At 38.7% G+C, this 14,799-nt stretch overlaps 1 protein-coding gene across 2 annotated transcripts in view; it reads right to left on the bottom strand.

Moving 5' to 3' along the window:
• Positions 1-14,799, bottom strand: part of ARHGAP10 (Rho GTPase activating protein 10) — a 138,766-nt gene that overhangs the window by 89,288 nt on the left and 34,679 nt on the right. For both annotated transcript variants that reach the window (XR_008484389.1, XM_054295641.1), the window contains exons 2-3: positions 8,201-8,296; positions 8,050-8,111 (exon numbers count right to left, since the gene is read on the bottom strand). Coding sequence is in view for 1 of the 2 variants with exons in the window: in XM_054295641.1 (XP_054151616.1) it covers positions 8,050-8,111; positions 8,201-8,296 (158 nt within the window). In the remaining variant the exon portion in view is untranslated. The remainder of the gene's footprint in view (positions 1-8,049; positions 8,112-8,200; positions 8,297-14,799) is intronic.

The raw sequence follows: 14,799 nt of genomic DNA, 5'->3' as shown, positions 1-14,799 counted from the left end.
GATTGGATGCCTTGCATAAAGGAGGGGGTTTAGTTTCTGAGCATACCAACTAGACAGATTTATTTGTAGTCAGGCAGGATTGTTGATTGTCCCTCAACAAAGCTATGAGGGAGGCCAATGTGTCGGTAAGGCAAAGCTCATGAAACTGAGCAAGTGTCAATGAAACCAGATCTGGGAAGGAAGCTTTGCCTTAGTGAGTGCAACAGAGAAGGCAGAAAGGAAGACATACCTAGCAATGACTCAATAACAAAACAGTTGACAGTGCTGCTAGATAAAGAAGTTCACTTTCCAATAAAGATATATGCCACAACAGCTGCTCTTCTACTTACAGAGGATACGGTTGTGTTTTCCCTAAGAAAATCTGAGTCTAATTAAAAAAAAAAGCCAATTCTGATACCTCCAATGTTGGAAGAGAGAAAAATATATAAAGAATATTATTTTCTCCAAAAAGCTTTCCTACTTCATATAGTGATTTGCTACTGAAATTTCTCAAAGCATTAAGACCTATGCCTGAAACCCTGTACTATTAAAATTTGCAGATACAATTCCACTACTGAAAACATCAGATGTTATTTGCAAAGTCTGAATCTCCATTCTTTCTTTTCCCACGAGAATATGATTTGCTCTTACAGTTACACATGCCCCCAGTTAGCTGCACAGCTAACTCCCCTGCCAGCCCTACAGACAGAGGTGTCTCTCTATAACCACACCTCAGCACTGGTTTTGCATTTATCTGGAGCACTGATGACTGCAGACAGTGCAAACTACCCCCAAGGCTCATTAATTTGTTTTCAAATCAAGTTTTCTTCTAATAAACATGTCTGGATTTTCTCCCTGCTCTAGAGCTTTCCCTGTAGCTTTATGATATTAGATACTGAAAGGGCCTCAGGCACACATTGGGAATATAGACATAGGAGTTTTTTGGTTTTTAGAAGGCCTTCAGTACATAGACTAAAGGATTTTTAAGGAGCTCTCATAGCACATTAATACTACTGTATCTTTGCATGTGTGCAGAAGTTATAAAAAAGAAGTGACATCCATTGCTGTGGATTCATTTGCTGTGGAGGAAACCATCTGGTAGCAAGAAAGCCAGGGGGCCCGGTGATACACCTCACCTAGAGACAACATATTTTGTTGAAGCACCAGGAGGCATCTGTAACAAAACACATCACCTCCCTCTTAGGTGTTCCAGAGAAATACCCCTCGGGGTTTGGCAGGAAGACAAGAAGTTTCTCAAACTGTTCCAAGGGGAATTTCCTAGACCATTGAGCCACTGCTCACAAGCCTCAATAGAGGCAGAATCCTGTGCTTTGCACTTCCTAATTCCTTCACAAGCAGCAGCCTTGCCTTACAGGAAATACAACAGCTGGACTCATGAGTTCACCCTTCTACAGAAAAGTTGTTTCCTGTTCACCTCCTGGAAGTTCATGTCTCACCTTAAGGACAGATAACTAAAAGGGCCTCCTATGATCCATCTGCTGTACCCTACTCTGAAATGCTGCCCTCATTGAATCTCTTGTCATGAAACTGCTGCCTCCAAAATCAGATTGGTATCATAAGGAAACAATATACAATTTCCTTTTTTAAACAAAAGATAATTAAATAGACAGTGAGTTTTAGTAAAGATTATTTACTGAAAGCTATTTAATAGTCCTGTCTTCTGAGTAAGTTTATTCTTATGCAATACATTCCACTATAAAGAGAAAAATAGTACAAAGCCATAATCGTAACAAACAAGAAAACAAAATAAAGAGAAACAGACTTTCACACACTGCAACAAATCAGCTTTCCCCATCTGCAGTGAAGGAAAGCTGGGGATAACTCCTCTAAGAAAGACCTTCTAATAGCAAACTGCAACACACCAGAACATGGTCTGGTTTTCATGCATAGACCTTGTATGTCCTGACCAAGCAAAAAGGCTGCTCAGAAAAGAAAAATGCATAATTCCCATTTTCTTGATGCATGGCAAAGCTCATCACTGAGCAAAAAGATGCCTCTGAAAGTCAAGGAGTCCAGCAGCAAACAATGGCATCAGTATTCAGTCAAGAATGAATTGCTCAATTGTCAGCGCTTTCCTCCAGAAGAAACAGTGCTGTTATTAACAACCAGCAAAATCCAAACTGGTGACAGCTTTACAATGCAAATTCCAAACATTTCCCAATGATGAACTAACAGAATGAAAATTCTCTAGTGAATGATGCTGATGCATGTGAGACCACAGAGTTATCTGGAAGAGGAAGCCAGTGGTAACAGAACTTGTCATCTGTGTTCACTCGGAGGTGGGAGGAACACACCCAGATCTGGTTTTGAACTTATTTTTTCTATTGTACAGGCAAGTCACCTTTGGTTTATAGATTGATGTGGGCAAGTTCATATGTAACCCACAAAACTATTTCAGAAGACTGTACATGACATTCAAAACCCAACAAATAAATGTAACATTCAATGTCAGAAGCCACCAAATCAGAGTCAGATGTGGCTGAAATACTCATCGTTCTACCTTCGTGTTCCATATTCTGATAATTACAGGATTGTCATCTGGTCTCATGCCCAGCAGAGGAAAAGGGGAGGCTGGGCAATGAGATATGGCAGCAGTTCTTCTGCTTGTTTCTAAAACTGGAAAATGTTTTATTAAATTAGAAAAATTGCACAGAAAAGAAAAGACTGTAGATGCTGCAATTAAGGTACTCAAATACTATTCCGGAGACATGCTGTTTCATCTGTGCCTCCCTATCTGCATCTGAAATATTCAATGTACTGTTGGCAGCCTAATTTTTCAGAAGTGGTCAACAATTATGTCCTTTCCATTGTCTTGGCAGATATATTTAGCAGTTTGCACTGTCAGCAGACTTAAAAGCATCTGAACATATGGAGTACTACCTAATGCCTTGAACTCCTGTTGAACAGATCTTGAATACATCACACATCTAAGACTACTGGGTACTTTCTTACTCCAGATCAGTGAGTCAACTGATTGCTCCTTCACACAGATTTCTTCAGATTACTGTCAAGAGAGATTAAGATTTACAAACCCTTAAATACTGCATGAAGAGTGCCAAAGAAAAGATTAGAAAAATTAATACCACCATCTCCACAGCAGAGTCAGCTGCTGAATTGGATCCAGACACAAAAGTCACTGGACAAAAGGTAACAGAGTTAGCTATTCAGAACACTGTGTGTTACGTGAGCACTTCACCTGTGAAATAAAAACTCATGCACTCCCATATCTTATCATAAGAGGGAGTTCAGGTAAGAATAAATAAGTAAATGTACATATGTGTACAGATTACTTAAAGTATATCTTCAAACTTTGGAGTGTATACCTTTGAATGTTTACAATGTCTTTTAACTTGTGAAAGCACAACTGAGAAACCCTCTCCCCCCCTTTTTTTTTTAAGAAGAAATAAAAGAAAGACTAAAAGAGTGATTTCACAGGGATATCTCTTTAAAAATCCATAGAGAAACCATTTCTTGTGCTCCTGATATATGCCAGGAATAACTCAGCTTTTCAGAGATGCTAATCTGGATTTGATTCTGCCAAACTGGCAAAACTGACAAAGAATGCAAATGAATTTTTTTCAGAGGCCAAAATTGCAAAGATACCCATGGCAAAAGAACAAGCCCTTTTTTTGCTAAAAAAAAAAAAAAAAAGGAGGAAAACGACTTTAAAATATAGCTGCATAGTACCTTTCCTCTTAGGACATCTGAAGGGATAGAAGTGTGTGAAAAATGTAGCAGGAAACAGAAGAGAACATATCAAAGTAAAACAACTTATTTATATTGCCTTGGGAAATCACAGGGAATAGAAGGTGAATATAATTGTATCAGAAATCCTACACAAAGAGAAATGTAATGGAGTGAAAAGAAAATAGATGAGTGTGCAGGGGCAAAATTAGAAAGAAGGTAAAAACCATTTTATTTGGCAGCAGCAAAAAAAAAAAAGCCTAAGGAAAAGAGGTTCTTCATATATATATCTGAAAAGAGAGGAAGGAAGCTATAAAACCATCATTGAACTGAAATGAGTGTCAAATCAATGATGGTGTATAAGACAACAGATTTTAATTATCTCCAGAAGGGAAAAAACCCTCAGTTAAATTACAGCAAACTATCCAACAAAGGGGGAAAACAGGCCTTAAGGGGAGTAAGCACTCCTTAAGAGCCATTAGAGGTATTCCTACATTACACAACAGAAGTATTAACTGCATTCAAGTCAGGAGGGGCTTTGCTTCAGAACAGTTTAGGAAGTCAGCAAAGCAAATCAAAGGGAGAGGCAAACAAGGTCCCAAAGGATGGTAGAAGAGCAAATATAGCAGCAATTTAAAAGCAAGAAGAGGAGGAGGAAGCAGTAATTCTAACATAAAAGATAGAAGGTCTAAACACAGTGTAATTAAATTGAACAAGGAAAAATACAGATGCAAAGCACCACTTAGAAAGGGTAACCATAAAAATACTACTATGAAGAAAAAGTGATCAGTTTTATTCCATGACTACTGCAGAAAAATTCTCAAAAATTTCCCAGCTTAACTTGTAGCAAAGGAGACTCAGTGTGAACAGGAGGTGGAAAAAATGAAGACTAAATATCAGAATAAAGACAAAACTATGTTCCTGTAACTTTTTTAAGAACGGGTTAGACCAGCTCTTTACAAGAATCCTGTGAACTCCAGAAGCAGATAAACTCCAAGGAGGACAGAGCAACTCCAAGGAGGGAAAGCACTCAAAGCCAGCACACCAAGCTGACCACAGCAGCAGTGCCAAGCACTGCCAAGATAACTGAGGGAACAATACAAGAGCTATCACATTTGGTTATGACTTAGCATGACTGGAATCAACAGGGAAAACTAATTAGGGGCAAGCTGGTTGTTTAGGAGTAGCTGGGATGGAGAAAGGGAGGCGTGAAGGAAAGGACCAAGAGCCACAGGCTAACCAGGCAACACTTCTCTGCTCACCACCACAGCTCAAATAGGGACAGACAGTGAACCTGCTGTTCTCAGTCCCTCACAAGAATCAAAGCTCCTTTCTGCTGCCAGGAAAAGTGGGGCTGGGAGGGAGGGTTTGGTGCTCTCCCTGGCAAGCAGGGGAACAGCTGGGTACTGAGACAGAGCATCTGAGCATCACCAAGCTGGGCCTTGCTCAGCCCACCTTTTCCTACCACCTTGCCAAGTTCCCTGTCATTCCTGAACATCCACAGCACTTCTGCAGTGCCAAGGGAGCAGAATCTAAATCCTACAACTCCATTCACCCTCAACATCTAAAAATAATTTCCAGAATATTCTCAGGGACAAAGTGATCTATTTCTGCCCTGGGGAGTATCACCAAGCTACAGTGCAACAGAAAGATGTAATTTGGTTTTTTATTGACCACTCTGTAATAATTTCAGTGAAATGTTTGGATTATTCCCAACTTCCCTTTTCATATGCAACTAAATCCTTTGACACCTGGAATATAATTTCACCTCTGAAAAAGAGGGAGAAATGGTAAAACCATGAAGTGCAAGATCCCATCTGAATGAAATAATATCCACCAAATAAGTATGCACCAGATAAATTTACCTTTCTGGTCATCATTCATTGTGAACACTGATAGCAAGTTTTATGGACTCTGGATTCACTACAATTTCCAAAAACCATGAGAAGAGGAGATGATGAGCATTTACTTTGAGTCTAGAATGTGTTTTAAGTGCAAATTTGTTTCATTTACAATGCGGTTCTGAAAAAAATAACCCTTCTCTCAAGTATCTAAAAAACCAAAATGCACAGCAGTGTCTGAAATGCCTTTTGTCCTGTAATTATTCATTGATTTCTTTAATATAATTTTATGGGCCTGAAATTTGCCTATCTGTTTAACTATACATTGGCACTGAAGACAGCAGTCCAAAATCCTCTGGTCACCTTCAAAATAGTAAGGGGGGAAATGCTTAGTAATGAGCATTCTTAACAAAGACTGAGTGCTTTTGAAAAAAAATGCTGCTATATACTTTGTATCTTAATGGAAAGTCTTTGGATCCCTGACCTCATTCCAAACATCTGTGAATGCAACATGTCCTAATATTCTCCATGGGAGTATCTCTAGAGCTCATGCCACTGTTAAAACATCCACTGAGAAGTCAAAAAAGAAAAAAAAAATAGTCAGAGGAGCAGATGCTGGAAATTATCTTTTCCAGTCACCACACAATCATTTTCTCAGAGACTTATGGCCATTGTTACATAAGCTCACTCCAGAAATGATACATAACATTTGCTAGGCTACAGATGAAATAAAAAGGCCACGCATCTGGTAACTCAGAGAATATATTCTGTTTCCATTTGGTAATAAATATTTTCCCCATTACAATTTATACTCCCTGTTTCTCATCAGTCACAGTTCTAACAAAAACTGCATTTCATCCTTTTCCTATCAAGAAACTGACACAAGTTGGCTTTCAGTATGATAGCACCTTCTGTGTAAGCATGGGCACCATACCAAAAAAGTAAGTTAATACAGTTTCATGGCATTCAGTTTGAACAATGGAAGTGTTTTACAATCCAGACAAACAGCATTGGATTCTGCACAGCCTGCTGTGGTGGTGATCTATCCCTGCTGAAGAGCTGTTGATACAGTCACTGAAATGTGCCATGGAATTGTTAAGTCATCCCTCAAAAGCCAGACATCAAAATAATGTGGCAGCTTATTAAGTATTTTTCATTATAAAACTTCCTAAAGATTTTCATTAATTAGATTTGTGCAATTCAATAAAATAAAGTACAGTTATGGATGACAGGAAAAAGCAGAGTAAAGACTATACTGTAGAATTATGAAAAGCAAAAGAAGTACTGAAACATACTTGAGCCAATCGCTACAATTTTGCAAAACAGCTCAAAATACTGAAAAAGTGTCTCTCCTATGCAAAGACAGTTTTTAGGAAAGTGTGAAGAACCACACTGACCCTAATTCAGACCCTAATGTAGTTCCAGAACAGCTTACCAGAACAGAACACACCACTTACAAGGAACAATGACTATTACTGGGATCAGGACTGGAAAGAGAAACATGGAAAAAAGAATTTTTCACAAGTTCTTTTATCACTTATCTACGTAATCCTGCACTGCAGGCACAGCTTCTGGCAGAAGGGAACAGGGAAGACAGCAGATTAGTCTCAGCTTCCTCTCAGTGATGCCAAGGGATCACTGATTTCCAGGAAGGCAAAGATATAATCACATGTCAAATACCAAGAAATGCAATTGCTATCATGTCAGATCTAAGCTCATGTCCCAGATGGAGAGTCTGGCCTGACTCAGAAGAAAACTGGGTACACAGCAGCTGCTCTATGAATCACTGCTCTGAAACAAACGCTGGGCACGCAGCTGCTGAGAAGAACCAGAAAGAAACCATCGAGAAGGAAACCCCCATCTTCTGAAAAGTCAGGAAAGCCAGGTAGCAAGGTGTTTGGCAGAGCTCTCAGCCCCTGCTCTGTGTGCAGCCAACATGAGCCATAATTCACTAATTACACCCCAAGCAATCACAGGCAACAGAACAAAGAACAGAGATCTTTTAAACAACAGAGCAAATGTCTGCAGCTCCAACCTCTCACTGAAGCTCAAATACAAGGTAAAGGTTTCTAAGTCTGCTACTTCATAAATACAAGAGATTGCATCCCAGATCCACAAAAGCATTGAAGCCTGAACTACAGAGATCCTGGATCCAAGGCTGGCCAATTGCCAGAACTTGAGTGTCCCCTGCTGCAGCATTAACTCTTTCATTTTGCTTTTTACTGGAAATGGTAAACAAACTTATGGTGGTTTTCCCATTCATCCCAGCCATAATTAACCTGGGCATGACTACTTTAAATCAACTCATATTTATCCATCCCTACCATACAGATTTCTTCTTTAATGAGAACAAGGTGTTGTCTGCACTCTAGACTACAGAACCAGAGGCTGCACAACGAAAGCTCCCACTGTTAAGTCAGTGATATCACCACCTTGGTGGTTAACAAAGCAATGAAAGCAATTTCACCTAATGTTGATCTCTTTGTTATGTGTACAGCTTATTACATCTTTAATTGCAACTCACCAGAATTTCTCTTTGTTCTTCAAGGTTTTTTAAAAAGTTTGAAAACTCATGAAGTGATGCATCTGTAATATAAAATAATACAAAGAAAGTTTAATCATGTTGCAGGATGGCATTGACAAAATACAGCCACTCATAGTCACTTCTTACCTACCTATGTATCTTTCATCATCAGTCTCTGCATCACCAATGAATTCAAATTTAAAGTCTCTCAGAGAATGGGCAAATTTTCTCTGGGCTGCTGAAAGGTCTGCAAGAAAAAGAGCACAGGTTGAAGGGTGAGCAGTCATTTTATGTAGGCCAGAAGATCTTTCTATGCCTAGAATAACCAACTTTTACAAGAAACTCTTAACACAGGTCTGCCTAAGGACATTACAGGACATCCAGTGTTGCCTAACCCTCTTGTGATAAGGAATTTATCACACAGATTTTTTTTATGCAAATCTATATAGTAGAAAGCACATGTGATCATGTGTATAATGTTACATCTACCCTTACAGTTCACTTCAATTTAGGGCACATGAAAACAAATCTGTAATTACAGAAGTTAAGGGCACAACACTAAGTTGTACCAGTTGTCTTGCTCTGCTAACCTAAATTCACTCCTATATTCATCAGCACAAATACACATCTTGTTATTTTCTAGGTACTATATATAGATAGCTCTGCTAGTTAAACCTTTATAAATATACATAAACCAGATACAATAGAATTGTTGCACTTGAACTAGAAATTCCATGGAGTTAAACTCTGCCAAAAGTTAAGTTAATTGCACAGCATTAAAATTAATTTTATATAATAACTGTTTTGCAATAGCTATAAAACATTTCCAGCAACCCAAATTTAACCCGTTAACATTTGACAATTTGAGGTCAGAGGCTGCACTCTTGCACTCTTCCCAGGAAGTAATCAGACTCCATATTCAGTCACAATATCATCATGATAAACCCTCCCTGAAATTCATAAAGCTGTAAATAAACACTGTGCACACACTTTTCTGTTGTGCTGACATGTGCAGGTTGGGAATGTCACAAGTTCTGGAGGGATTCAATTGTTCAGGAGGGGAAAAAAAACAAGGATGCATGTCCTGGTACACCTCTACCCAATAGTGAGGGTTTTACTCACATTTTTGTAGTCAGCCAAAGTTAAAGACAACTTAAAGTACTTAGTTAATCTATAATCTTTTTCTTATCACATGCAGTTCTGAAGGGTTAAGAAGAACTCTTTTAACAGGTCAGCTAAGCATTTTGCTCTTTAATATTAACAGGCACTAAAAGATTACCAGCTTGGTCTTTTTTGTTCTAGTTTTAGGAGGGAGGTAATTTGTTTTGGGGTTTTTTTTCTTTTAGTTTGGGGTTGGTTTTTTTTTGTTTTGTTTTATTTTACCAACAACAAATAAAAAAAAATCACCTAATTTTATTACCAGCCCTGCATCCGACACATCATGTACTTTATCACATGTCACTGAACTGGAAGTTCAGTTCAACCAGTTAAAAGGTTAAGTCAAATATTCTACAAACAGCAAAGCTTTTGTAGAAAGCTTCTAAAATGAAAAGAAAAAAAAAGCTTTTTGATCCTTTTCCTTTCTTTTCACCCATTTCTCATTAGCCCTCTCCCTGCCCATTGTGTAACAGAGCTGTTCCCTCCTAAACCTGTGCATGTACCCTCCAACACATGCAGTAGCAGGATGCTGCACGGGGTTGAAATAACAAGGATAAGAAGGTTGAAGGAAGCAGTAACCTAACTCCCCTGTGAAAGGAAACATAGGTGTTTTAATTCAAATATCTCGTGGGCTGAACAGCTGTTCATAAAGCAAACAGTGAAAGAAACAAGTTCTGTTGACTGTGAAAGTCTTAAATATGGAAAATAACAAGGTTCTTAACCATCTAATGTTACACTTATTTGTGAGCCAGGTCACAGCACAAGGCTGAAAAGAATTTATTTATGGGAGAATGGCTCCAACAACACTCACTCTCCCAAACTTATTAAATTTCCTTGAATCCAATAATCCCCTCCCAAAGCCCTGTCACATGAGAGTCAGCCCCACGCTAGAGGAAGAAATTGTTTATTATGTTTCTCCTACTTGTAGAGGTGAAGCATTCAAATCATGTTGAGCAAGGTACATGCGGAGAGACTCATGCAGCACCACACACCCACAAAACCCCCATTTCCCTTCATGGACTGAACAGGTACAATATGAGTGGCTTTATGGGCCTTTCTAGAGTGCCATCAAACTTCCATCTCTCTTCTGACAGTGACAGCAAACAGAACTCATGGCCACACCCAGACTCTTTCAGTGCAAAGTCCAACATCTACAACAGCTTGAGGATGGGCTGAATTAAAACACTCAGCCTCTCAGAGGATCAGAAACCCACATTCCTGTATTTCCCATTACTGAACCTGCTCAGGGATTGGAAATTACTGACCCAAGGACTGACTATGTTGTTGGAAGCAGTAACCTTTTCACACATCAAAGATATATTAGCAGAGTTCCTCATTAAAATCATGAAGATACATTAAATTTTTGCAACATATTTCCACAGATAATTTCTGAAATGCTTAAGAACCATTACAGTAAATTTTGGAAACCATCGGTGAGTGGGAGGGACTTGGGGATTTGGGTCACAGAATAACAGTCTGATGGGTCAAGAGAAGCTGCAGATACCTGACTATTGAATCAACACCTGAAAGAAAACAAGAAGAGATTTTCTGGATTTTAAGAACTTGGCACTTTCAACAAAACAAGTCACTGGAGCAAAATCAAAACTGAGTATCAAGCAGCAACGGAAGAAAACTTTCTCAGAAGGTCAGAGCAAGAATACTGATTTCTTTTTTGCTAAGGCACAGGAAAACTTAGGATGGTGGCTGGAGACAAACAACAACAACCAAAAAAAAAAAAAAACCAAAAAAAAACCACATAGCTTTGTGGTGGATTTTCTTGCCACCTTAAAAACCACAGCCACAGTGAGATACCAGAGACCACCTGCAGTCAAACCTTTCACTGTGGGACAAGCAACATCAAACTGCTCTGACAAATTCCAAATGTCCTACAGTACACACACAGAAGTTCACCCAACTATAAGCATTTATAAAAACTAGATGCTGATATCATTGTAAGTACTATAGTGTCTGACTATTGTGCTACAATTTCAATGCTGAGCATTGTTGCTTGAATTAGAAATTTCATAAATGTAACTTGGCCTTCTTCCACGATGTGTCAGAAGACCTTTATTAGAGCAAAATGATTTGTCTGGCACTGACAGATACATCCCAGCATTGTTCCACACCAGCATGACAGCCTGCAGGACCAGGGTGTGTTATTTAGCAGACTGTAAACCCGAATGGACTCCAGCTACAAACACCAGAATAAAACAGCACTTGAATACAATTAGGTATCAAACAGCACGAGCAGTTAACTGGTTGTGTGAATATTGCTGTGGCCTACTGAAGAGTAGCTATTTTTTTCCCTTTAATCTCCACATTTTACAAAGTAACACCAAACTGAAAGATAAAGGAAGCAGCAATAGGGTTGTTGCTTGTTACAAGCTGTGGTTATCATTGAAAGGGAGGAACAGGGCATTCAAGATCAAAGAGTGCTTTAAATATCAACCAAACACTAACAGTGCTGAATACAATGGAATCCCGGCAAACCCATAAGGCAGAGTCCTTTCAAAGATTCACCTTCTAAAGCACTAAAAGAAACTAAGCATCTGCTAAATGCTTTGACCAAAAGGCTGAAGACAGATTTCCAAGGAGAGAAGGGAGGGGACCCAAGGACACCGGGGCTTTTAATTTTTTCTTTGGCTTTATTCATATCACTACAGCATTTAATTTTTCTTTGGCATTGTTCATATCAGTACACTGTACTTCTTTCATGTTTGGATGCAATTTTTTAAAAATACAGCAGAAGAGACATGAGCAGCTGCCTGCTTCCTCGCTTTGCTCTGAAACACCTTGGTAACAAGTGCTCCTGTGAGCTTGTCCAGTGCCAGATGCACTGCCAGTAGCTCACACAAAAACCTTGATATTTTTTCCATTAGGATTTGAAAGAAAATACTTTTGTTCCTTATCTGAGTTGAGCTGAGCCAAGGTGACACCATTAGTTGCTGGGTGGTGGCCAAGCCTCACTTAACAGCACCAGAATCCAATGATTCCCTTTAAGATCAGTACTAATCTCATTGCTAGCCACAAAAACCAGAAGTCTTGCACAAAGCCTGACAATATTGCTTTCTACAGCTATTCTGGATCTCTTTTGGAAGACAAAATAACTACACCCATTTGTAGGAGTGTTAATATTTTTCTACAACAATATATACATTTCTGCATCAAGCTTTTAAGAAGGACTGGAATTACATCACCATTCCTCAATCCTAACTTCAAGTTTCACTGACTCTTAAGAGATACACTCTGGGAATGACAGATTTCCAGCAGCTTTATTTAACATGGATTAAAACTGCTCTGGCTTCATTGAACAACATCCTCCCTAAAAAGCTAGAAGGTTAGCAAACACTTAGATTTAACTACCAAGATCATCTTCAGGCTATTTTAAGGACTAATATTAGATTTTCCAAGGTATTTTCTTTGCAGTGGGCCAAGATCAGGCAAGCCACACACCATTGTGAAAAAGGCAAGAACAAACTGAGCCAGAGTTGGCCTCTCCCCTTTTCTTCCCAGGCATCAATCTCCTACAAGAGCCAACAAAGCAGCTTCACAGGAACAGAGCACTTAAAACAGTTTGTCCAAGAGCTGCGGTACAGACTCGTATGACTGTACTCATTTTTTTTTATACAAAAAATGCATCATCTCAACACTTCAAAAGCAACTCTGTGTTCCTTTTCTGTGTCCCCTTTCACAAGGTGAAAAATGAATCTAATACAATCCATGACACTGAGAACATGAACAGGATTTAGTCACTACCTTAGCAAGGTGGATAAACAGGATTAATTTAGTAACTTAGTGGATGCAGGCCATGTGGCAGAATTCCTAAGAGCAGTAACATATTCCAACTCCCTAAAACCAAATAAACTTTTTACTTCTCATTTTAATCTGATAAATATATTGAAAGAGCCATCAAAACAAGAAAATTTACAATGAAACTAAAGCACAAAGTTGCTCATTCCCATCCAAAACCTGAATGAAAATAAAGTTCGAAGTCTAAGAGGCTTCTGGAGTCCCATTTTAATCACGTCACATTACCCATGGCAGCTCACAGGTTTCTGAAAGCTTAGCAATTTTGGCCATGAGAATTAAAAAGTAACATATTACTGACTTGTCAAGTGGTTCAACCTCCCTTCCCCCTGCCTCCCCTGCATAATATAGGGCATTTGGTTAATCCCACATCTTTAAAACAAATCAGGAAAAGCCCAACCTCTCACCATTTCAGTTTAATCCAAGCAGCATCCTGCTCATGCTGGCCCAAAGGCTCCTCTCCAGTTGTCAACAACTTCACACCCTCCTCATTCATATGCTCAGGTCTAAGGCAACTCCACATTAGTGTACCAAAATTACAAATTGTTTTACTATTTTGGAAAATCCCGCAAAAAATTTTCCAGGCACGTAAGTGAGAGTTTAAATTTTCAAAATGCAACAAAAAAAGAGGGATGGCAGCAGCAATGTTTTAGGAGAAGTCTTTCAAAGTTTAACTGGGAAAGGGTTTTTGCAAGTTGAAAAAAAAAAAACTATATGCAACCAAACACTTTGCATCAAAGAGAAAAAAGGAAATTGCAAGAGTAAAATGAAAAACAAACATCTCTAAGGTAATTTATATGTGAAAACTTGAGATCAATAAGAATTTGAGCAATCTTAATCACTAATGGAATTTTTCTTTCTTCTTATCTATCTTCATAGATAAGAACCAATGTCATTCTTCTCTACACTAAAGTTCAGATTTTGTCACGACTCTCCAAACTAACGACAACAAAGAAGCCAAAAACAAAATCATATTTTTAGTGTTCAACCTAATAAAAAGAGAACTACTAATACAGGGGCAATTAATACCATTCCTCCAAACAGTGCCTCTTTTAGGAACCTACTGCTCCCAAATGTTTCTTCCACAGTGCTGGACATTCCCTATTACCAGTTTTATGGCATGCTGGGGTCATTAAATGTGGTGTAATTTTGGGACAAGTAAAACCAGGCTATTTAGTCTGAACACGTCACATTGTGCAGCACAAAAGACACATTCTAACCTCCCCAGTTCTTAAAAGAGAGAACCCAACTCTTGCAAGAATTTTATTGTTTTCGTTCTTTCAAATGCATAATCCCATGGTCTAAATGCCACTACTCCCCATATCAATCCGAACAGGTAAGTTAAGAAATCTTTCAGGTGTCATATGAGTAGACCAATTTCTTTCATAAATATGCAAAATTGTTTGGATGCCACAACCTCCAACCATTCTTTTCTTCTACAGAAAGTACACAGCATATTAAGATAAAAATATATATCAATTTATTTATCAAATTTTTTCTACCTCTTCTTCTCTAGTTCTACAACTTTTATCAGTGAAAACAGACTTGACTCATTTCTCCTCTCTCTACCCTTGCAACTACAAGGGTACAAACTCCATAATCCTCCACATCAAGAAACATGTAATTAACATGTTAATTACCACATATGAAATAAATTGGCATCTTAGGAGAGTATGGGAAGAGTGCCAAGTGCTGCTGGTATTGTCCCTCGGCTGCACCACACCTTCTTGGGCTCTGGTTATTTGCCTTTTTAGCTGGATCTCTGAAATCTGCCAGCAGCCCTAC

Source organism: Melozone crissalis, unplaced genomic scaffold (genome assembly GCF_028551555.1).
Source record: "Melozone crissalis strain CALT ecotype California unplaced genomic scaffold, PUWL_Pcris_2 ptg000006l_1, whole genome shotgun sequence".
In the NCBI taxonomy this organism is placed as follows: Eukaryota; Metazoa; Chordata; class Aves; order Passeriformes; family Passerellidae; genus Melozone; species Melozone crissalis.
Note: the sequence above shows the minus strand (reverse complement) of the source record. Positions and strands in the feature narration are given on the sequence as shown.